Source organism: Podarcis filfolensis, assembly GCF_964270895.1.
Source record: "Podarcis filfolensis genome assembly, chromosome: 4".
Taxonomy (NCBI): Eukaryota; Metazoa; Chordata; class Lepidosauria; order Squamata; family Lacertidae; genus Podarcis; species Podarcis filfolensis.
Window position 1 is genome coordinate 96,177,650 of NC_139607.1, and position 24,419 is coordinate 96,202,068.

Here is a 24,419-nt window from a genome sequence, read left to right on the forward strand (position 1 = left end):
TCACTCCTAACTATCAGGGAAGAGGTTGTCTGCACAAAGTGTGAGAAAACTGGTTGAGCATCTCTCTACTCCACAGACTAGGATTCCCCAAACCTTTTACTGTTCGCATTTCCTGACTTTTGTAAATATATTCCTGAATTTCATTGGTTACAAGTTTGTAACTTTGTGTGTTTGCCCCCACTCAAGCCAGGCACCTCAAATTCCATTATATTCGGGTGATAATCAAGACCTAAATACAGAAATAAATAAATGGTTGGCTTCAAATTGCGAAGAAGGGACATAGGATGATCAGCGGTGGGGTTCTATCCACCAGATCATTCTTACATTAGCGGAGACCTAGGCACAGAATGGGCCTGTGCCAAAGTTCCCCTAACAACTGCTCACACCTCTCTAACAAGGTACTCCCTTCAGATTTTGAAAGCCCTCTGATTATATGAGCCCATCAATGTTTTACTCAGGGTATTTGCAATAAGTGAGAGAAACAAATACATCCCGGAAACCTACCAGCTCCTTGCTCGTCGACGTAAGCCTCAGTTTCTCTTCAATCTCCCTTCCTATTTTCTGAACAGTTACCTGAGTCTGTTTAATTGCACACTGGGCCCGGTGGAGCCTGCAAACAAACACACACACACAGAAGAGTTAAAACAGCCTTTGGAAATAAACTGCACTGCATCGAACATCCTGGAAGCTACTTTCTGAACGCTTCTCTACTGTCTTTGCTTTAAAATGATTCTGATAGTGTTTTTAAATTGCTGTAACCCTCTCTCCTTTTGGAGAAGGGTGGGTGATAAATAGAATATATAACTAACAATAACAATTCCCACTGGTATCAACAGAGTATCAACACAGCAAAGGAATGGGGTGAACTGGGGTTCAAATGGGTCCGTGCTCACTGTACTAAGCTCCTGCTTGGAAAATGGGTGTGAATTCACCCACAGGGTTTCAGCTCAAGTTTAATGGCCCTCAAGCAGCTCATCACTGAACCCAGACCCTGGTCCATGCTCGATTCAGATGTTATGCAGAGCTAGAGCTGTGTGTCTTCAGCATTTTGCTCTGAATCCTCTAGTGCAGGCATGGCGAAACTTGGCCCTCCAGATGTTTTTGGGACTACAATGCCCATCATCCCTAACCACTGGTCCTGTTAGCTAAGGATGATGGGAGTTGTAGTCCCAAAACAGCTGGAGGGCCAAGTTTGGCCATGCCTGCTCTAATGAGTGCTGCCAATGGCTTCATATGGGGCTTATTGGGTTGTTGTTTTTATTTTGATTATGTATTTTGTGGGTTTATGTTTTGATTTTATTCAGTGAACTTCCCTGAGACCTCCGGGTATAGGGCGGTATATAAATTCTTTTTTTTTTTAATATTTATTGAATTTTCCAATTTTATGCAAACACAAAAAGAAAAAGAAAAAGAAAAATATTAAAAACAAATCAATTTCAATAACAGTTTTTCAATAACATGTTTCTTTGACTTCCTCATACCTCCCCTTCTTGTTTTCTAGTTCAAATTGTTAATCCAGCAAATCCTAATCTCTTAACATTCCTTTTAACTAACACCTTATTTTCCAATCAACTTTTTAAATTTTATGACTTAAACAATTTTAATCCCAGTTATTTTTATCATAACAGCTAGAGACCACATAAGTTCAATCCAGCATCTTTCAGAGTTCATTAATTTTGTAGTATTTCTGTAAATAGTCCTTGAATTTCTTCCAATCTTCTTCTGCCAACTCTTCTCTCTGGTCGCGGATTCTGCCGGTCATTTCTGCCAGTCCCATATAGTCAATCAACTTCATCTGCCATTCTTCCAGAGTGGGTAGATCTTGCGTCTTCCAGTGCTTTGCTATAAGTATTCTTGCTGCCGTTGTAGCATACATAAAGAAAGTTCTGTCCTTCTTTGGCACCAAATGGCCTACTATGCCCAAGAGAAAAGCCTCTGGTTTCTTCAAGAAGGTATACTTAAATACCTTTTTCATTTCATTATAAATCATTTCCCAGAAAGCCTTAATCTTTGGGCACGTCCACCAAAGGTGAAAGAATGTGCCTTCAACCTCCTTACATTTCCAGCATTTATTATCAGGCAAATGATATATTTTTGCAAGCTTGACTGGGGTCATGTACCACCTATATATCATTTTCATAATATTCTCTCTTAAGGCATTACATGCCGTAAATTTCATACCGGTGGTCCACAACTGTTCCCAGTCAGCAAACATAATGTTATGTCCAACATCTTGTGCCCATTTAATCATAGCTGACTTAACCGTTTCATCCTGTGTATTCCATTTCAGCAGCAAGTTATACATTTTTGACATGATCTTAGTTTTAGGTTCTAGCACTTCTGTTTCTAGTTTAGATTTTTCCACCTGGAAGCCAATTTTCTTGTCCAAATTGTAAGCCTCCATTATCTGAAAATAATGAAGCCAGTCTCGCACTTTATTTTTTAGTTTCTCAAAGCTCTGCAATTTCAATCTGTCTCCTTCTTGTTCCAAAATTTCCCAATATTTCGGCCATTTGGCCTCCATATTAAGCTTTTTCTGGGCTTTCGCTTCCATCGGTGACAACCACCTTGGGGTCTTATTTTCCAATAAATCCTTGTATCTGATCCAAACATTAAACAAAGATCTCCTGACAATATGATTTTTAAATGCTTTATGAGCTTTAACCTTATCATACCACAAATATGCATGCCATCCAAAAACGTTGTTAAAACCTTCAAAATGTCTGTGTTTTCAAGAAGCAGCCAGTCTTTCAACCAGCAGAATGCTGCTGATTCATAGTAAAGTTTGAAGTCTGGCAGGGCAAAACTACCCCTTTCTTTTACATCAGTTAAAATCTTATATTTTATCCTGGGCTTCTTGCCCTGCCAGACAAATTTAGAAATATCTTTCTGCCACTTCTTAAAACAATCCATCTTGTCCACAATTTGTAATGTTTGGGCGGTATATAAATTCAATCAATCAATCAATCAATAATAATTGAATAGCGTTGAGAACAAAATTGTGCCCCATGGCACATCATAACACAAATGTCAGGAGGTCAAGGGGTTTCCCCGCAATGCTACACTCTATAGTATAGTGTATTTTAAAATGGGGTTTCAGAGTTTTTAGGGGTTTTTGAATGTTTTATGTAGTTTTTCAATTGTTCTGCATGGGACAATGACAATAAAGATATCGTATATCGTATCATATATCGTATATAGAAGTGCCCCTGACACCCATCCCAAAGAGTTGTTCCAGATATGGAAAGCTGGATCCTAAACAGGCAACACTTCATACTTCTGTCTCATAAGAACTGACACAGAGACAGAGACAGAGACAGAGAGAGAGAGAGAGAGAGAGAGAGAGAGAGAGAGAGAAAGAGAGAAAGAGAGAAAGAGAGAAAGAAAGAAAGAAAGAAAGAAAGAAAGAAAGAAAGAAGCAAGCAAGCCACTGGTTTCAATTACAATTTCAAATTGGGCAAAGTTTTAAGCTTAGTCTACGCATGGAAGAGAATGAGGCAGGAGAGAATGGTCTACATCACTTCAGGCTGCAGGTGGGAGAAACCATTTTTGAGTCCTCCCTTGCATAGACTCCTTGCAAGCGAAAGGGGAAAACTAAAGCATCATGTACAGTGATGGCACTGTATTAAAACAGAAATAATGAGCAAATATTTGAAGGAGAAAGATAGAAGGAACATAAAATGTTTTAAATTCCAATTTTGATATTGCAATAAAAAGGTAAAGGACTCCTGACAGTTAAGTCCAGTCGCAGACAACTCTGGGGTTGTGGCGCTCATCTCGCTTTCAGGCCAAGGGAGCCGGCGTTTGTCTGCAGACAGTTTTTCTGAGTCATGTGGCCAGCAGGACTAAGCCGCTTCTGGCACAACGGAACACTGAAACCAGAGCAGCGCACAGAAACACCGTTTATCTTCCCACCTATTTATCTACTTGCACTTTGTGCTTTCGAACTGCTAGGTTGGCAGGAGCTGGGACTGAGCAACAGGAGCTCACCCCGTAGCGGGGATTCGAACAGCTAACCTTCCGATCGGCAAGCCCAAGAGGCTCAGTGGTTTCGATTTTCCAAAGGGCAGCAGCAACAGTTACCAGAAGTGTTTTGATGTGCCGTAAGTCGCTCCCCAAACCCAAGCTATTTGATGCAAGGCAGACACTCTCTGCTAGAAAAGACTTCTCCCAGGTGACACACATGGGGAGAGGCTTCAAATCTGGGATGCCCAGTCCTGCAGCACTAATTCAAACCTCATTCCTTACACTACACAGAAGTGCATGCCCTGCAGTTTAAGAGCACAGAAACAGGTTGAAGTTAGCAGAAGATGATTTATGATACAACGTCTCCCTACTGTTTCCTGAACACATTTTGGTTCTTTTAGGAAATGAGTTGTTGATGTTTTTTAAAGAATGATCCAAAAATGTAGCAGTTTTAGAGGCATTAGAGCTACCTCCACGACTGACATATTTGAGGGCATTTTCCACTGGAGGCCAGTCTGGCAGGTCACCCTGCAGGGCGCTTTTGGCCTTCCCGTGCAGCACAGCTCATTTGCTTGATCCATTGAGGCAGGCTGTTATTTATAATGCAAAAGAGCCCTTGAGCTGTGCAGGGTGCTTCAGAAACCTCATTTCATTTGTCTTCAGCGACCTGGGAGGTGGGTCAATATCATTTCCATTTTACATGTGGGGAACTTACTGAGACAGAGGTTTTGCTCGAGGTAACTCAAGTTCACAGCTGAGCTGAAACTTGAACCCAAGTCTCCAAAGTCTGCACCCAAAATTCTACACCCAGGACCACCTTAGTGCCCTCCTTCCCACTTGCCCTTTCCTTGTTGCAGCCTATAAAAAAATCCGCATGTGAATTGAACATGCCACTTCCTTCAAAAGTACAGCGGCTGAACTAGAATCAAGGCTTAACCATTGTAAAATCTGTTAGTAAATTAAGGGTTGGATTTTGAGCTGGAAAACTGGAGTCCAAACCCCATTTACACCCCCAGTATTCACTGGGTGGTACTGGTATGATACTCTCTCCTATCTGTTAAGGCACAGAGAAAGAGTTGCCATAAAGAGATGAGAGCAAGAAACCATCCACAGCGTGTTTTAAAACACTACATAAATATATTTAGCCCCTGTAGACCTTATTTTCTGCAGAATGCCTCAGAATTATCTACACGCCATTCTTGCAGCACAAAGTAGTCACCCCAAATGCTTTTGCTTTCAATAAGATTTTTAAAAGTCCCTAAAGATCTGCAACTGCAGTTCTAAAGCCAGCCTTCCTTGTATTTAGCTGTCAATCATGACAATATTATTCTCCACATACCTATAAATACTGAGCCCAGCTAGCGTTTTGAAGCCAAGATTTCCTGAAACATATTTGTGTGCAGAGTAAAGCTGTGCTGCCAGCTCCAGCACAGTAATTGCAACTTACCCAAGAAGCTCAAGGTCTGACAGCATTATGTGCCAAAAAAGGAGACCCTCTACAATCTAGGCCCATCACCCAATGCCTTTGCTCTGCACAGAACTGCAGAAAAGGACTCTATTACACAGTCAGACAGTGACAAAGAAGCTAAGTTGAGCCGAGGTGAAAACAAGCAACAGATAATCAAGAGCCTCTGCTCTTCTTTTCTTCTGGAGAAGTCAACAAGGTCATTATATCTGAAGGGTGTTACGGAAACAGAATTTAAAAGTCTTTGGAAGCACTCGGGTATCCAAGAGCAACCAAGGAAAGTGAGGAGATGGGAGGAAGGGGGGGCCCTGAACAATTTGGGATTCCCTCTTCATGTAAAATAAGGACTACTGTTTCAGAATAACTCCCATATGACTCCCATAAGGGCAAGATGTTGGAGTGAAATAGTCATCCACCTACTGCTAATATGTCTGAAAATCAAACATGCTGCCTGTGTATGTAAGATTGGGCCCATATGTAAAATTGGGCCTTTCTTCTGGGCTCACCAGGCTCATGAGCAGCAGAAACAGACCTTCTCGGTGGTGGCCCCATTAGTGATGAACTCCCACAGGAAGTACAGCTGGTTATATAATGGCCCCCACCCCCCGAGCAGGCATTGTTAGTCCTTTCCTTGCATTTTATTCAAACAATTTGTAAGACTAAAGTGTTCAAAAAAATTAGGATACTCCCCAAACCTTAGTTTGAGTTTGTAGAGTGCTTTACCAGAAACTACTACACATCTCAAATGCCAAATGCACAGATACTTGTAAAGATGCAGAAAACAGGTGCGGTTTGAATCAAAACATCTGGGTTTTCTGTGGTAGGTGCAACTGAAGAGGCCAGTCGGTGGTCATCTGGCCATATCAGACTTGTGTACATTTACCCAAATTTTTGTAAAAACACTCACATCCTGTCATGTTTGGCAAAATTTTCATAGGATTTGCCAATATGTTTCCAACAGGAAGACTAAAAATAAAATGCCTCATTCCAGATGCAGCTGAAGCAGAGAAAAGCAAGCTTTGCCGGCAGAGACCCATAATATATAAAAGAATGTTAAACATGATGCCCAGAAATATCAGGCTCTCTTGTTGCCCAAATCAATTTTGTTTATCTGAAAGATTTTGATCGAGATTTTTCAGTATCCACAAGGCAATCAACTTCTATAGGACATGTTTCAAGTCTTTCGATTCTCATTGCTTCCACCACTGCACATTATCCCAAGCAAAATTAGATTATGGATCGCGCACTACAGTCATTGAAACAATCGCTAACACTAGAGATTCATACGCATGCACATTTCATCTGGCTGATTAAATGAAGTCAAAGCCGAACCTTAAAGCCCTCGCCCCATGTGTGCGCCGCCTTTCTCCCAAATAAGCTGAATGTGTCCAGGGTCATCCCATTCCATCTGCATGACAACCTTGCAAAGCAAATCGTCCTGATGGATTTTGACTCGTCCAAGACCACCAGTGAACCTCGTGGCTTACAAGACCTCTGCCTCATCTTGGAGCCGCTTTGGACACGATGAAGTCCTACCAGCTAAAAGTAATGGCGCACTGCGTCCAGCTGGCAGCACTTCTCTGTGTCCAGAGTTTTCAAACGTTTATCCCTTTACAGGGGTCAGCAAACTTTTTCAGCAGGGGGGCGGTTCACTGTCCCTCAGACCTTGTGGGTGGGGCCGAACTATATTTTTTTTGTGGGGGAAGAACAAATTCCTATGCCCCACAAATAACCCAGAGATGCATTTTAAATAAAAGGACACATTCTACTCATGTAAAAACACGCTGATTCCCGGACCATTTGTGGGCCGGATTTGGAAGGCAATTGGGCCAGATCCGGCCCAGGTCCTTAGTTTGCCTACCCATGCTTTAGCGGATGCACCTTTGAAGGTGACCTGGAAACTACAACTAATCCAGAATGCGGCAGCTAGACTGGTGACTGGGAGCGGCCGCCGAGACCATATAACACCGGTCTTGAAAGACCTACATTGGCTCCCAGTACGTTTCCGAGCACAATTCAAAGTGTTGGTGCTGACCTTGAAAGCCCTAAACGGCCTCGGTCCAGTATATCTGAAGGAGCGTCTCCTCCCCCATCGTTCTGCCCGGACACTGAGGTCCAGCTCCGAGGGCCTTCTGGCGGTTCCCTCACTGCGAGAGGCCAAGTTACAGGGAACCAGGCAGAGGGCCTTCTTGGTAGTGGCGCCCGCCCTGTGGAACGCCCTCCCATCAGATGTCAAAGCAATAAACATCTACCTGACATTCAGAAGACATCTGAAGGCAGCCCTGTTCAGGGAAGTTTTTAATATGTGATATTTTAGTGTATCTTTCATCTTTGTATCTTTGTTGGAAGCCGCCCAGAGTGGCTGGGGAAACCCAGCCAGATGGGCGGGGTACAAATAATAAATTATTATTATTATTATTATTATTATTATTATTATTATTATTATTATTAACAGCAGTTCCATTTGGTCAGATAGACAGAAAGAAAAAATAAATCCATTCAGCCTGGCACAGCAGCTGAGCCAAATACCTCCAGGAAGACCAGAAGTAGGACGCAAATGCAACAGCAGCACCCGCCAATGTCTGAGAGAAACTGGCATAAATCCACAATCTGAACGTGGAAGTCATGTAGTTTGGAAGCACTCTGGTTCTGGCATTGCTCCTGAAGGCTCGAGACTAGTGCTGGTTTGTCAACTGTGTTCATTCCTTGAGCAGACTTGGACACAGTCAAGCCTACATTCGTTACTGAAACATGATGTACATGGGGCTGCCTTTGGAGACCTTTTAGAGACGTCAGATAGAGAATTTTGGAATCATGTTGTTCCTTTGCTGATTTACTGAGTCTCTTTCCAGGTATTATTACTTTTAAAGCCCTAAATGGAAATTCAAGACAGGCCAACTTGATTGGACAACCACTCCCAGCCCCTAATTCAATTCTAGTATAAGGAGGAGAGGAATAAAGCCTTCACTTTCTTCCCATTATACCTTATTTTTAAAACACCCACATTCTTTCTCAGCAAGGAAGCATTCTTCCTCAATAGGCTTACTAATTCTCTTTAATACTGCTTTTTACCAGTTTATCTGGAAGAAGCATAAAGCTGACTAACTCCTATTTCCTGGCTCTCTCTGGATCCACTTTTTTAAAAAATTGTCATTTCTTAAATATAGAAATACACTGAGCCTCACCTGTGTCTGGAAGAGCACTTCTTACATGACACTGTCACAATATTTGTGAACACCATTAACAGATTTACAACATATAAAAAAGACTCAGATTTTCACTCAGGTCTGGTTTCTATGTTGGCTAGCTTGAGGATCAGACATCAGTTCTTTACATAGAGCTGTAAAGTTGGAAGGGACCATCCAATGCAGGAATATGCAGCTGTCCCATATGGGGTTGTTATCTGGTGGCTGAAGACCACAACAGGTGGAATATGAGGAAACACTCTGCATTTTGTACAAACTTGCTTGCAGCCCAGCCCAGGAGAACAGAGGTAGCTGTTCTCCTCCAGGAACACATCCCACAATTACAGTGGTATCTCAGGTTAAGTACTTCATTCGTTCCAGAGGTATGTACTTAAGCTGAAACTGTTCTTAACCTGAAGCATCACTTTAGCTAATGGGGCCTCCTGCTGCTGCCACGCCGCCGGAGCACGATTTCTGTTCTCATCCTGAAGCAAAGTTCTTAACCTGAAGCACTACTTCTGGGTTAGCGGAGTCTGTAACCTGAAGCGTACGTAACCTGAAGCGTATGTAACCTGAGGTACCACTGTACAATGTGTGCTGTTGTACCACCCCAAGAGGGACATGCACTCACATCGGAGCACGTGAAATTCTTGCGTTACTTGTTTCAACTGTCTTCGGGCATGAGCTTAACTTAGAGGAGTAAAATGCTTTCTTTAAATGTAATTCGAAAAACAGATTGATGATGAATGCCAAATATACACAGCAGATTTGGGAGATTCCTCCCCGCTCCTCGCAGCCATAGATGATTGCATGCTAAGTAAGCAACCTTTCAAATCCATTCGAGATACTCTCTTGAATAATTTCATCAGATTTTGTTCCTCAATCAATTCTGCTTATGTTAAAGGAATAGGTTCTGCTATTAACCAAACATCAAGCAATCACAGTCAGATTCCACCAGCTATTTCTCGACAATAAATGATTTCCCTGATAAACTGTGATGGCTTGGAAAGTAGCCCAGCTGTGACCCAATTCGGTTGAAAGTTATCACCATGCAGGATTTAAAACTAATTGCATGGATTAGTATACAAAAGGTTGTTCTGAGCTGTCTTTATTTTCATGTAAAATAGTTCACTAAGTTCACATCTATTGACAAAGTGCGAAAATATCTCCAAAATGAAGCTATCAAAAAAGAAGGTTTGATTCTAACTGGATGAGAATTTAATACGGCACACATCAATTCAGCTCTTTCAATGACCAGTTTAAATTCATAACCAGAATATATTAAGAGACGGGCACCCCACTCAGACATGCAAATGCTAATTATGACTGATTTCGTTCTTGGATTCTGATGTATACCAAGCGAAAAGGGCAACTTTTGTTTAGAAGCAGTTGGCTCCCCACTCACACGGGGGTTACATTTCGGGCCCCAGCATACAAGGGCAAAATCACAAAAAATGGGGAGCACCCTGGAGAGTTGTCCTGGCTGGGGAAGAGACTCACCCCGGAGCCCAAAGAGAATAATCTCTTGGGGCTTTGGAGAGGATCTCCACGCAAGCCAGAGGGGCAGCGGGGCTTTGCTGAGCTGCTCAGCCTCCCCAACTAACAGCTGGTGTAAGGGGTGGCACAGCAACAGAAGCAGCCACTTCCCTGCGAATCAGCTGAAGATGCCCTGCTGCCCCTCTGGCTTACACAGAGGTCCTTTTCGGGCTCTGGGGAGGGTCTCCAAGATGCTCCTCATTTCCGGGTACCTGGCACTGTGCTTCTGCACAGTCACACATAAATGGGGAGTTGTCTATCGCAAAGGCTTAGGAACTGCTGCCTATTAATCAGAGTGTTTGTGCACAAACACTATTACTCTCTTGGTACTTTTTGGCTGCAAACTAGCCCCTCAAGTGGAAATGTCCCATTTTACTCTAAAACCCCACAGCAGGTCTAAATGAGGTGATAAAATGAGCAATACCACTTCACTCTACAGGTAGGGGGGTCACATTTTTGAAGGTTCCTACATGTTTTGTAAACAACCCTTGCATGCAGAAGACTAAAACAGCAGGTTGTGCTAGATTTATCATTATTATTACTTGCAGGGAGTCCACAACAGGAAACATTCCAAGTGTTACTCCCTTACCTTTACTGCAAGCGCAAATTCCCCTACCTAAACTGCAAGCGCAAATTCTTAAATGATTGATTTTCAAAGAATCTGGAGCTAATTGTGTGTCTCTTCCGCCTTTCTTTTCTTTTTTCCTTTTCGGATAGAGGCAAAACATGACCAGAAATCACTGAGCAGCAATAGCCATGCAGGCTACAGAAGTGCCATCTCTTGGGCATTAAGAGTCTTTTATAGACATTACCTATACATTTTCAGAGAAGTCTCCAAAATCACGAGGGCCAGGAACCTTTTAAAATTGAAACCAATTCCCAGGAGTCCAACTTCTCTGCTAGATTCATCAGAGCGTTCTGATAATTTAACAATGCAGAAGATGCACGTCGAATCACATTTCCACTATTAAAAAGCAACAATGTGAGGAGGCAGCAATAAATGATCTATTCCAGCCCCGCAGCCCCTTTGTTTGGCATATTTAGGCCATTTTAGGTACGTTAGTCACAAATCAAAAAAGCAAACACTGGTCAGTTAGAGAATCGTCGCTGTTCTCAGATGGTGCTTATAAAAGAATCCAGATCTATGGCTTTTTGACATGCATTGCGGTCAATCGCCTGAAGCGTTTTCCATCCATCTTCTTGAACGCCTGGATGCTGTTCACTTTCTTCCTCTTTTGTCCTCTCCTTCCTCCCCCCCCCCCCCATGTACAGCATTTATTTCATTCTTGGTCACAAGCCATGAATGCACAGACTAAATACTACAGTCACACATCCTATAGCTATTTCTCACAAGAGAAATAAATACAGGGAAGGTCAGATTTGCCAAAACAACCTTAGTTTACACTGGGTTTATTTAAACAAAGTAATGACCGCTGGGGATTTAGAAAACAGAGCGAGAGCTTTTTGGCAAAGTGAGAGATATGGGATACCCAAATTGCAAACACCCAGTACTATTATTAAAAGAGCTTCTATTAAACAGATTTTAAAACAAAAAAATATGAAACCTGAACAAACAAGTCTTTATGCTTACCTAGAGACTAGATTCTAAAGAGGTCCTGCTACATTAGCCATGAAGAAGCAGCAGCGTCCAATCCAGACCCTCAAATCTACACATGTACAACTAATCTGACATTTTGTTTTTGGAGTTTCCTTCCCCACCAACACATCTGATAGACTTTTCAGGTTTATATGCAACCCCATCCTCACCCAGTTCCTGAAACTATGTGGCAAATAGCCAACGCCAGAATAAGACAGGAGCCAAGAAGAGGAATGAGGACAGAAATGGAGAAGGGCTCCACAAGTCTATCCTGACCAGCCATCGGCATCCTGTGCAACATAAAGCAAGTGTTCTTAACAGCACAGGATGCAAAAGGGACAGTGCATGAAGATAAAATACTCCAAGAGCTTTCGGGACCCTTGGATGAACTCTGCTCCCAAAGCAGAAAAACATTTAAGGATCAAGCTTTCCCAGTCCTCTTTCCAAACAGTAAGATGCAACCCCAGAGGAGTCCAATAGCCATTCTCAGAAGCCAACAAGCAGAAACGTGTCTTGAACCCACTTGGGTGTTGCAGAGTCACCATCTCTTTTCCTTTAGGGACCAATAAACAACATCTCTTTTTTAGCGCAACTAAAATGCAATTCAATACCACTCAAGAGCAACTACTACATTCTGGTGCGCCTAATCATACAGAAAGGATTCTTCGATATACAGCCGTACCTCGGAAGTTGAACACCTTGCCAGTCAGAACGTTTTGGCTCCCAAACGCCGCAAAACCAGAAGTGAGTGTTCCAGTTTGCAAACGTTCTTTGGAACCCAAACGTCCAACGCAGGTTTCGTAGGTTCCGATTGGCTGCAGGAGCTTCCTGCAGCCAATCAGAAGTCGCGCCCTGGTTTCCGAACATTTTGGAAGTCGAATGGACTTCCGGAACAGATTCGGTTCAACATCTGAGGTCCGACTGGAGTACTAATGATGCACCCCTCAAAATTGTTTTTCTCTTCATTAGGATGGTCAGCAGATACCTAGATAATTGCTTTCACAAGCACACCAACTAAAATATTGGCAGATTCTAACTCCTACCCAGCAAATTGCCATCTTCAGGACTTGTCTCACAAAATAAAAGCTTCTCAGCAAATGTGACAGCAGCACTAGATGTCAGAACTTACAAAATCTGCTGCCAAAAAGAGGACAGATTCCCCCGCTCTCCTCCATAGCATGCAGTAGAGCTTATTTAATAATCTGATGTCATTCTTTATGTATCTTTTCTAAGGAGTCAAAGCTTTTTACAAAATTAAAACACACCAAAAAGAACTCCATAAAATTGCAATTTAAAACAAAGTCACAGACGGACTGCAGCATAAAATCTTAATAAGCTCATGGCAACAGATAAAAGATCTCTAAAAAGTCTAAATTTCCTGAAACATGGAGGGGGCATTTAAAGGACGCCTGAAAGCCAAGAGTGAGGAACCTTGACAGGCTCCCAAAAGGAGGACATTCCAAAACATTGTCACCGCCAATCAAGAAGGCCCCATCTTTTATATTTATCCACCTGACACCACATATCAATGGGACCAAGAGCAGGACCTCCAAACCTGATCTTAACTGGTGAGGAAGGTTCATATAGGAATAGATGGTCCTGAGAACAACCTGCTTCCAAGGCCATTTTTAGGGCTTTAAACCTAACACCAGCACTTTAAATTGAGCCTGGAAACAAACAGGAAACCAGCAGAGCTGGAATAGGACCACAGCGATAAAATAGCATCGATGGATACCAGACAATAGTTTGGCACCATAACCGGAGCTGAGAATTTAAGTTTCCAAATTATTTTGGAGCTACACCAGCTAAACATTAGGCTTTTTGGAAGGCCTGAAAGAGTCGTTTGCTTCAGTTGGCTTTTCCTGGGTAATGCTGTGTCTCGCTCACTGGATGGAGGGTGGAGAACGGTTATGCTGCTCAAGTTCCGAGTCTGTTTTATTTGTGTGGATCTTTTGTTCTTGGTTTTAGTAGTAACTTTGTCAATACCTGTAAGTTGCTTTGGGCACAAGTGACCTAAAGATCACTTAATACTTTAAAAGAAAATAACTTTTACCAAGCATCGCAGCAGATCAGCCAAGAAGCAACAGAGGCATGAAGAATTCGTATCAGGGCCATCTTGTTTGGGAGAGACCACAGCTGGTGAACTAGCTGAAGCTGGTAAAAAAAACACACTGCTAGCTACCATCACCACCTACACATTCAAGAATGTCTGCCAAGAATGGATGCCAGAGGCATCCCAGATGGCAGACCTGTGTCTTCAAAGGCAGCACAATCGCATCTGGAGCAAGTTGCACAACCTTCCCCAGATTGCCAGAGCCCCTGACCAACCATTCTTCCAGGTTATCTGCGTTATTTCAGCTTATTCACCTCCATCGGCCCACTCAACTGACAGACGCTGGTTTAGCAGCTCCACAGACTTCCTGGGATTAGACTACGGGGGAAAGGCGGTAAAGTCGCACACCATCAATATACTGATGACACCTCGGCCTAAGCCCCTGGATGATCTCGCCAAGTTGTTTCATGCAGACGTGAAACAGAGTAAGAGACAAGACAGACACTTTGGTACCCTGTTAAGCCAAAGGTCATGGGGCTGAACAACATCCCCCAGAACTACCTTGTGAGACTGGAATGTCTGGGACCATTGAAGTACAGGAGGATACCATGGCCAATGCTGCAAAAAAAAAGCCATCGAGAAATTTAAGAGAATCAACAGAATCACACACTTCTATGCATCTTTCAGCACAGGCTCATCCACCAGGGCAGGCAAGGGAGATTCCATGCCCCCAAACCGGACTGTAATAGATTTAAGTAATCAGGTTTCCCTAGGACTACCTGGAGCTGAGATACAGTCACATGCTCAAACCCTTGCTCAAATTAAGGCTAATGTGAGATGGACCAATGGCTATTCACATTACTTGGCTCTACATTTTATTTTTTTTCACAAGGGGTCTCACTACAGCCTCTCGCAAACATGCAGGAACCATGCCTTCTCTGACTGAGGCACTGATCACCTCTCTAAGACAGGATTTCCCAAACTTGAGTTTCTGGCTGTTTTTGGACTACAACTCCCATCATTCCTAGCTAGCAGGACCAGTGATCAGGGATGATGGGAACTGTAGTTCAAAACCAGCAGGAGACCCAAGTTTGAGAAACCTGATCTAGTCAGATTGCCTGTCTTTCTTTGTTGACTGGGGCGAAGGTCAAGCATGAAAGCAACTGGTCTCGCCTCTTCAGGCAGCTTGCCCAACCATGTCCCCACAGGGAGGAACAAGCTGAAAATCATTCATCACCGCATGACTAGAGTGCCATAAGCACAACCATCTCTGACGCCACTTGAAATCTGGTGTCTCAAGTCAGAATGATAGCAACATGTGGCTGGTGGAGATGGAGGGGAGCAGAACACAACCTATTGGTTGTTGTTGTTGTTGTTTAGTCGTGTCCGACTCTTCGTGACCCCATCGATCAGAGTACGCCAGGCACCCCTGTCCTCCACCGCCTCCTGCAGCTTGGTCAAACTCATGCTGGTAGCCTCGAGAACACTGTCCAACCATCTCGTCCTCTGTCGTCCCCTTCTCCTTGTGCCCTCAATCTTTCCGAACATCAGGGTCTTTTCCAGGGAGTCTTCTCTTCTCATGAGGTGGCCAATGTATTGGAGCCTCAGCTTCAGGATCTGTCCTTCCAGTGAGCACTCAGAGCTGATTTCCTTATTCTTGCCATCTCATTTTTGACCACATCCAACTTACCAAGGTTCATGGTTCTTACATTCTAGGTTCCTATGCAATATTTTTCTTTACAGCATTGGACTTTCCTTTCGCTTCCAGGCATATCCGCAACTGAGCGACCTTTCGGCTTTGGCCCAGCCGCTTCATCAGCTCTGAATCTACTTGTACTTGTCCTCCGCTCTTCCTCAGCAGCATGTTGGACGCCTTCCGACCTGAGGGGTTCATCTTCCAGCGTCATAACTTTTATATACCTGTTATCTTTGTCCATGGAGTTTTCTTGGCAGGGATACTGGGAAGGGGAACCTATTGGTACCAGGACATTATTCAAGTTGTGCTGCATGTTAGTTTGGAGGGGAGATCACTATTGGCAGAAACCCCATTTCATTCCATGTGTAGTTATGCATTTCAAGATGTTGACAACTTGCAGGAGACTAGTTATCCCCCGTGTCCAGTCTGCAACTATTTTGGAGATACTATACTTTGTCATAAGGCAGAGTATTTCTCAGTTAGATGAAAGTACAGTTATTCAACCCAGAATGACAGATTTCAGTGTTCAATGTGGTATATACAGAATAAGGCATTTAAAAATATCCTAAAAATTGAAGCTCTTTTCCCCCTGAAGGCTTATTTTAAGGTATGAGAGCTCAGTGTCTCGAGTATTACCTGCAAATATTGTTCTCATTAAAGCCCCACGGAAAACTAAGCCATCTCCCTGCGACTCTCAATCCCCTCACACATGCACATGGTTCATATAGGTTTGTCTGCAGCCGCAGGCTAGAATTCAGTACTCACTTGCCAGCTGTTAAAAATTCCTGCTCTAACTCCATGCAAGAAGTCCAGGAGGTGGTCACCCTTCACAAACTGAGTAGAAAACTGCACTGTCAAGAGTTATTAGCGAGAAAGAAGAGAAATGGAGGAAACAGCTTGGAGTCTCCTCTCTTTGGCACATACGAAGCCGGTCACTGCAATATAGGCAAGGTGATTTCTCCCGAGATGAAGCATGTAGAATTTAGTATTCCCAGTAAGTTTAGGGGTCATTTTAAAAAGGCCAAAATTTGCTCACAATTTCTGAAAAACATACGAATTGTTTTGGGCCCCTGAGATAGGCCTCAAGTTGGGTAAGGCATTCTTACTCACAGCTTAAAGGGTTTATGCTGTGGGGTGGGGAGGAAGGGATGAGAAATTAATTTCAGGGAACCCAATGCTCTCAGATGCATTGCTGGTGCTCAGCTTTTGCCCCCCCCCCCCAAAAAAAAACACCTTTAAGTTATTGCTTCCCTTGATGGATAGATTGTATTACTACGCTGCTTTTCATTCAAATGAATCCCAAACAATAAATAATAAGAACGTAATAGAACATCACAAGTACAGCATAAATCATATAAAACAAATTTTCAATTAGCAGTAACCGCGCCTCAGATTAACCTCGTTGGCTACGATGCAGCTGCTGCACAAAGCTTCTAGCACTGGCTAGCCGAGAGCTTGAATCCATGTGCTGCTCTCTGCTGTTAATTTTTCAACGCAGCAGGAGAGGAGAATGCGTATGTATACCTCAGCCAACACTGATTTGTGGGGAGCTAGGGGGTCATTAGACCCACCTGTATTCCTCTACAAAGCAACTAACAGAGAGGCACTCCAACCAACCCTGCCCCCCTCCTATTTGATCTCCCGGCACACTCACATGTGGCACACCTATTTTACATACGAAATTATTACCACAGCATGATATAATGTTCATTTAAAGGTGGGGGTGAGAGAAGGCCACAGAGAAGGACCATTTGGTATCTGACAGTCTTCCTCATCCAGGGAATCATTTTATTTTAAGTGTTTCTAACCCTCACAGCTGAAAAGATGCGCCGAAAAGCACGTGCAAAGCACAGCAACATCTCCAGAGTCAAGGAGGCGCAGCCTGAAGATCTCTCCCTCCTGTTACCAAACGCCATTGTTGAGGCCAGAATTCTGATTTGTTTTAAGCATGGAAAGACAGGAGAAGGTGCTTCTTCACACATATGTGTGGTTGACTTATCAAAGTCACTACCACGACATGTGGAGATGGTCTCCAGCTTCAGTAACTTTTTAATAATAATAATAAATTTTTATTTATAACCCGCCCTTCCCGGTTCAAAAACCGGGCTCATGGCGGCTAACAACAAATTTAAAACACTTTAAAACGCTTAATTATAAAAGCAGCATAAAATACGGTATAAAGGCATGAATAACAATAAAATTCAAAAATCAATTAGATAATCACCAGGGCTAGCTGGCTGAATTGGTCCTACTTGGGCCAGCGAGGAGGCCAGGGGAGAATTAGCTGTGGGGTCTCAGAGTGGGTGATCTTCATACAAGGGGAGGGGAGGGAAGAGAAGGGAAATAAAAGATCAGGCTGAATTCAAATTAAAGGCCAGGTGGAATAGCTGTGTCTTACAGGCCTGACGGAAGGAGGTTAAATCCTGCAGGGCCCATGTCTCATGGGACAGAGCATTCCACCAGGTGGGAGCCATTACTGAGAAGGCCCTGGCCCTGGTGGAGGATAGTCTGACTCCCTTAGGGCCCGGGACCTCTAAACTATGGATATTCATAGACCTTAAGGTCCTCTGTGGGGCAGACCAGGAGATGAAAGGATGAAGGGTATTTATGGTGTTCATCCAATGAAGCTGAATGTTGAAAGATTCAGGACAGATAAAATAAAGTACTTCTTTCTGCAGCTAATCGTTTAACGAAACTCCCTCCCAGAGGAGGTGGATATGTCTACTGAAGGCTGCTAGCCACGAGGGCTATGCTCTGCCCTCCACAGTGGAAGCAGCAATGCTTCTGAGTACCAGTTGCTGAAAACCACAGGAGGGGAGAAATGCTCATGTGCTCGAATCCTGCTTGTGGGTTTCCCATGGGCACCTGGTCAGCCTGTGAGAACAAAATGAGCCACTGGCCTGATCCAGCAGGCTCTCATAATTCTACCAGGGGCTATTAGTTGTGCTAGCACTTCCTGGAAGAATCCATGCTGAATAAGCAGCACAAACTTGGGAGAAGGGATCTTGAGTTAGTGCCATCCTTCACAGAAACATCTATCTGTTGGAAACAGGATGCTAGACTAAATAAGCCCTTGGTGATCATTTAAGTGAATGCATGACATACCATATTTTTTGCTCTATAAGACGTACCAGACCATAAGACGCACCTAGTTTTTGGAGAAGGAAAAAAATATTCTGAATCCCAGAAGCCAGAACAGCAAGAGGGATCGCTGCGCAGTGAAAGCAGCAATCCCTTTTGATGTTCTGGCTTCTGGGATAGCTGCGCAGCCTGCATTCACTCCATAAGATGCACACACATTTCCCCTTACTTTTTAGGATGGAAAAAGTGAGTCTTATAGAGCAAAAAATACAGTATTTGTATCATATACCTGACAAGTTAATTTTGTCTTAGGCAGCAAGCATTCTACCTGCTTTTAAGTACAGTGGTGCCTCGCAAGACGAAATTAATCCGTTCCGCGAGTCTCTTCGTCTTGCGGTTTTTTCATCTTGTGAAGCACGGCTATTAGCGGCTTAGCAGCTATTAGCAGCTTAGCAGCTTTAAGAAAAAGGAAACAAACTCGCAAGAACTCACAAGACGTTTCGTCTTGCGAAGCAAGCCCATAGGGAAAATCGTCTAGCGAAGCGACGCAAAAACCGAAAAACCCTTTCGTCTTGCGCGTTTTTCGTTTTGCGAGGCATTTGTCTTGTGGGGCACCACTGTACACGTATATAAATAAGCTCAGTTGTTTGGGAATTTGACAGCCAATGTTTCTGTAGAATCAAAACTCTAATATTAAACTGCTTGTAGAAGACAACTTTATGAGTAAAACAGCCAACGTTCAGCTCTGCTCTACCACCCATTCATTAGAAGAAAAATGCCCTATAATAATTCTTGCAAGGCAAGAGTGACACCTTCTGGTAGAGCTGCAATATAGAAATTTGAGTTTTTGAACTCCAAAGCAATTCTGAAGAGTATTTAAGACAGGGTTAATCCAGTGTGGTGATTCCAATGGTCAGGGATGATGGGATTTAGTGCACAACACCATGTTGGCTACCCATTATTTGAGAGGTGTTGAGAAAGGCCTGAGCAAGTTGGACAAGCAGTTCAGCAAGGCTGTGTGCAAAGCCCAGAGCATATTCTATAGCAGAGTTCAACACATACTATGCTCATTAATAGGCCATCAAACTTCAGTTATGTCTATCCATTCACACATACAGAACTTGCAAGGCTCAGTTAGACAACTTCTGAATATAGTGACCTGCTTTGCATTTCATGTATTTGTATTTGGATGTTTTGAACGTTTGCTGTACGCCACTTTGAGCACAGCTCATTGTCGAAAAGTGGCATATAAGTACACTCTGTCAATCAATCAATCAATCAGTCAATCAGGGTACTAGTTACCCTAATAGTGGCAGTTCATCAGTAGAAACAGTGGGCACTTTGAAACCTAACACCAAGTACAGTCTTGCATGAATCAGAGTAAGCCTTGGATTTGATGAAGAAGAGACACGCCCCACTGCCCAGTACGTGATCCCATTTTCAAACTGCTCCTAGAATCAGTAAGTTTCTCCTAAGGTCCAACCAAAATGAATTTTCTCATGACTTAACCCTACTGATCTAGTTCTGCCATCTGGTATTTGAGAAGTGCTATCTGTCCTCACTGTGTCTTCTCTTTTCCTGGCTTAACATACAGTGCTACCTTGGTTCTCGAACTTAATCCGTTCCGGAAGTCTGTTCAACTCCCAAAACAGTTCAAAAACCAAGGCGCGGCTTCCGAATTGGCTGCAGAGCTTCCTGCACTCAAGCAGAAGCCACGTCAGACGTGCGGCTTCTGAAAAACATTCACAAACCGAAACACTTACTTCCGGGTTTGTGGCATTTGGGAGCCAATTTGTTCATCAACTAAGCCGTATGAGAACCAAGGTGCCACTGTACTCAAGTTCCTTCAATCTTCCCTCATAGGACTTGTTCTTGGAACCATCTTCACTGCCCTCCTTTGACCTCATTCAGACTTATCCAAGTACAGTGGTACCTCGGGCTACATACGCTTCAGGTTACAGACTCTGCTAACCCAGAAATAGTACCTCGGGTTAAGAACTTTGCTTCAGGATGAAAACAGAAATCGTGCTCTGGCGGCTCGGTGGCAGCAGCAGGAGGCCCCATTAGCTAAAGTGGTGCTTCAGGTTAAGAACAGTTTCAGGTTAAGAACAGACCTCCAGAACGAATTAAGTACTTAACCTGAGGTACCACTGTATTTCTCAAAATGAGGCGTGTAGAACCTGACATAGCATTCCAGATGAGGTCAGACTAGCACAGAAGCAAGTGGGATTATTTCTCATGTCTTGGGAACTACGAGTCTATTAATGCAACTAAATATCACACCATCATGTGGTTGAATATACAGCCACCATCATTTTCACATGTACTGCCATGACAGGGATGCTTCTTCCTACGACCTGCGTGTTTGTTTTGGGAGGGGGTTTAGGGATGGGTTGATGAGGAGCAGGACTTTGCATTTGCCTTCTGAACCTTATGCCGTTTGCATCAAAATGTAGCAAACAACGCTGAGAAAGACTCAAGACTTTGGAAAACTGTTACTATGGGTCCAGCCTTGCCAACCGTCAGAAGTTTTGGTCTACAACTCCTACCAGACGCTGGCTGGGGCTGATGGGAACCGTAGTGCAAAACATGTGGAGCCCATTAGGCTGGCGAAGGCTGAACAATACTGTGCAGACAATACTTTGCTAGGTAGGCCAATAATGTGATCCAACAAGAGGCCCTTTAATATTTTTTTTTGCAGAAATTCACTGAGTGCTCTCAAGTACAAAGGCTCACCTAAGCACCACTTGAGATTCCAACCCATATTTCTGCTCCCCAGGGTGCGCAACTGAAGTGTCGAACTTGCAGCCACTGGTGGCAGAGATGGCCAAACTAAGACACTTCTATTTGCTAGAACTTATCGTTCGATACTGGGGGAGCAAAAGAAAGAAACAGCAGCAAAGAATCGAGTATTATGCTACTAATATGCATCACTACAACATCAGGCAAACACTGGAGACAAGGCTACTATTCATCTGAGAAGCACAGCTGGTCTTGTCCTAACACAGGCCATCTCCCACCACACTGTTCGTTTTAGTATGACACTTCCATCTTCTTCCAGTGGTGGGAAAATCTTCACCAGTTAACTCCACCCACAGTAAGCACAACTCTCTCAAAGTTTTACTGTGGAAGGAACAGGTCTGCAGTAATCCTAAGGAGCATCAAGGTTAGACTTCCAAGATCATGTACTAGGAGTTGAGAATCACCATCCAGGCATCTTCACAACAATGCTATATGCACAATAATGGACATGATGGGGAAACCTCTTGAAAAGCTATGCACGTTCAGCCTATTGACAGTGATGCTTTTTATATCACTATCTGTGCCAGCAATTCTATTTCAGGATTTAAAAAGAGTTACCTCAGCAAAGAGAAGACGTCGTATGAGTTGCGGACACAGTTCTGATCCACCTGGAGGAGGTTATTCTTCTGGGTTCCTGAGAGGCCCTTAAAGGCAAACAGGGTAGCTGATTAATTGCTTTTTATAACACTGAAATTAGGTGTCATTTCCCTATTAAAGGCCTTTTTACATTGTTTTTTTTTTCCTTCCACAAGGGTATCTAGATATCTTGAAGTCATCTACTTAAGACTGCCCACCTCTTATGCTTATCTCAGTTGCTAAATGAGAACACTTCTTTGAAACGAGCCCTGTAAGGCACCACCAGGCCAAAAAGGGAGTTCAAGGGAAAAATTTAATTATCTGCAGCTTAAGTATAAACAGCAGTTCCCATGCTGCCTAACGAAAGCGCGGAAAGAATTTCCCTTTTTAATCTGCTTAGCTGATCAATATATGCAATGGTGTAATTCCTGCCTCCCTCCCCCCGCCGCAAGTATTTTCCCACCAGAGAAGAAAGCGCTTGGGAACGGTAGGGCATAAATGAAGGAGTCAATAGCAGAGGACTCTCTCAAAAGCCCAACTGCTCACTGCTTCTGAAAAAATCCCCACATGCTGCTGAGCCAGGAGGCTATACCCATATTCAATACAACATAGGGACCACTTGGAGGGGGAACCATACATCCAATAATAAAATAAGGCTATTGAAAATGCTCCAAGCTTTATCATACAACTTTTTTTCTCAGTTACCGTATTTTTCGTCTATTAGACGCACTGGACCATAAGACGCACCTAGTTTTTAGGGGAGGAAAACAAGAAATAAAAAAGCAACGCAAAGCAACCTGAGCTAAGAGGGAGCGCTCCTCCATCTGGGCTCAGGAGGCCTTGCGGGGCTATCCCTGAAGCCAGGAGAGCAAGCGGGACTGGTGCGCACCGATCCCTCTTGCCCTCCGGGCTTCAGCGAAAGCAAGCCTTCTGGCTTTCCCCCCACCTCCCGCAAGAGCCGGCTCTTGGGGGCTTTTCTGGGAGATGGGGGAAGGGACAGAGCCACGCGCTCTGTCCCTTCCCCCATCTCCCGCAAAAGCCAGGGATAGCCATGCGAAGCCTCCGCAGGGCAGCGGGATGAAGGCTAGAGGGAGTGCTGCACAGAGCTCCCGCTGGCTGTCCTGGCTTCTTGCTTGACTGCCCGCAGCCTCTCCTGGGCAAGGGGAGCCTTCATCCCCTGCCTGCAAGAGGCTGTGCGCAGCTAAGGCTCCCCCAAGAGCCGCACTCCCTTTAAAGGGCGCACAGAGTGTGTGTGCGGCTCTTGGGGGCTTTTCTGTGCGCTCTTTAAAGGGAGCGCTGAGCAGACCCTCCCGCCTGCATTCGCTCTATAAGACGCACACACATTTCCCCTTACTTTTTAGGAGGGGGAAAGTGTGTCTTATAGAGCAAAAAATACGGTATGCATGAGGCTCATACCAACTCACTCAGCCCTACGTCTTCTTTTTTTATTCCTACAGCTTATTTTACATAAGCTGTAAAATAAGAACAGCTTGTCTAAGGATTGTAGCTGCATTTTGAACTGGAAGTTGAGTGCTCCACAAACTGGAAATGCTTCTATGTGCACAATCTCCACAGATCTTAACATGGGCCTTTGGCGTTCTCCTTCAGATTCCAAATGTAATGAGCAAGTACACCCATAGGCACCCATTCATTTAATTAGTCGCTGTAGGAAGTCTCCAAATTCCACTTTTGATTAAAAGCAGCTCAACAAAACTGTTTGAAACCCATGATCTTCCAAAAGGTAAAATATATCAAAATTATCTCCCCGGGGAGCAGTGAATACAGAAAGCGAACTGGAAGGGGAAATGCTAACCCTGCCTTCATAAACTGATCGGGTGACTTTGGCAAGATCCACCTCTCAGGTAGAAAGGCCAGAAACTTCTATCCAGTAGTCGTCACACATAATTGTAAGAAATACCGTATTGGCCCAAATATAAGCCGCACCCGAATATAAGCCACACCTTTAAAATTGGGGGGGGGGAGAGAAAAAAAGACAATACCTGAATATAAGCCGCTCCCTTAAAATTCCGCAGGCACTCACACCCGTTCCATTTTACCGTACGTCTGTTTCAGCAGCGATATCGTAAAAGCCAGTTTTTGTAAGGTCGCGAATTTAAGCCGCACTTTAACTTTTCACAGTCAGATTTTGGGGGGAAAGTGAGGCTTATATTCAGGCCAATACGGTATTCAGCTGTCTGAGCTATCACCCAGAGAGGCTTCATGCCAAACCAACAGACTTATTTTTTAATGGTAACTGAGGTGGTCTTCCCTAGAGGGATTACTATATAAATTCCAATCTGTGGCTTACCTGTAGCTCCCATGTGAAAAATTGAAGCCTATATACAACACTAATGAGATATGCAATATATGTATCCTTACCTTTTGTTCGTATGAGGCTCCATAATAGCCATCGTTCAGCCCAAAAATAATTTCATTGGGGCTACGAGCATGTATCTGTTGAT

General features: G+C 43.7%; 2 protein-coding genes and 1 long non-coding RNA gene across 4 annotated transcripts in view; all 3 read right to left on the reverse strand.

Annotated features, from left to right (window-relative positions):
- The window catches only part of UVRAG (UV radiation resistance associated), a 150,846-nt gene that overhangs the window by 109,452 nt on the left and 16,975 nt on the right, over nucleotides 1-24,419 (reverse strand). For both annotated transcript variants that reach the window (XM_083609877.1, XM_083609876.1), the window contains exons 5-7: nucleotides 24,337-24,411; nucleotides 21,940-22,025; nucleotides 505-610 (exon numbers count right to left, since the gene is read on the reverse strand). In XM_083609877.1, coding sequence (XP_083466003.1) covers nucleotides 505-610; nucleotides 21,940-22,025; nucleotides 24,337-24,411 — 267 coding nt within the window. The remainder of the gene's footprint in view (nucleotides 1-504; nucleotides 611-21,939; nucleotides 22,026-24,336; nucleotides 24,412-24,419) is intronic.
- Nucleotides 1-24,419, reverse strand: part of MOGAT2 (monoacylglycerol O-acyltransferase 2) — a 229,251-nt gene that overhangs the window by 39,096 nt on the left and 165,736 nt on the right. The gene's annotated exons all lie outside the window — the stretch shown is intronic.
- Nucleotides 10,842-17,390, reverse strand: LOC310761721. Its single transcript, XR_014547689.1, has 3 exons — nucleotides 15,775-17,390; nucleotides 14,613-15,155; nucleotides 10,842-14,571 (listed from the first exon to the last, which is right to left on the reverse strand). It is a non-coding gene; the product is annotated as an uncharacterized lncRNA (long non-coding RNA).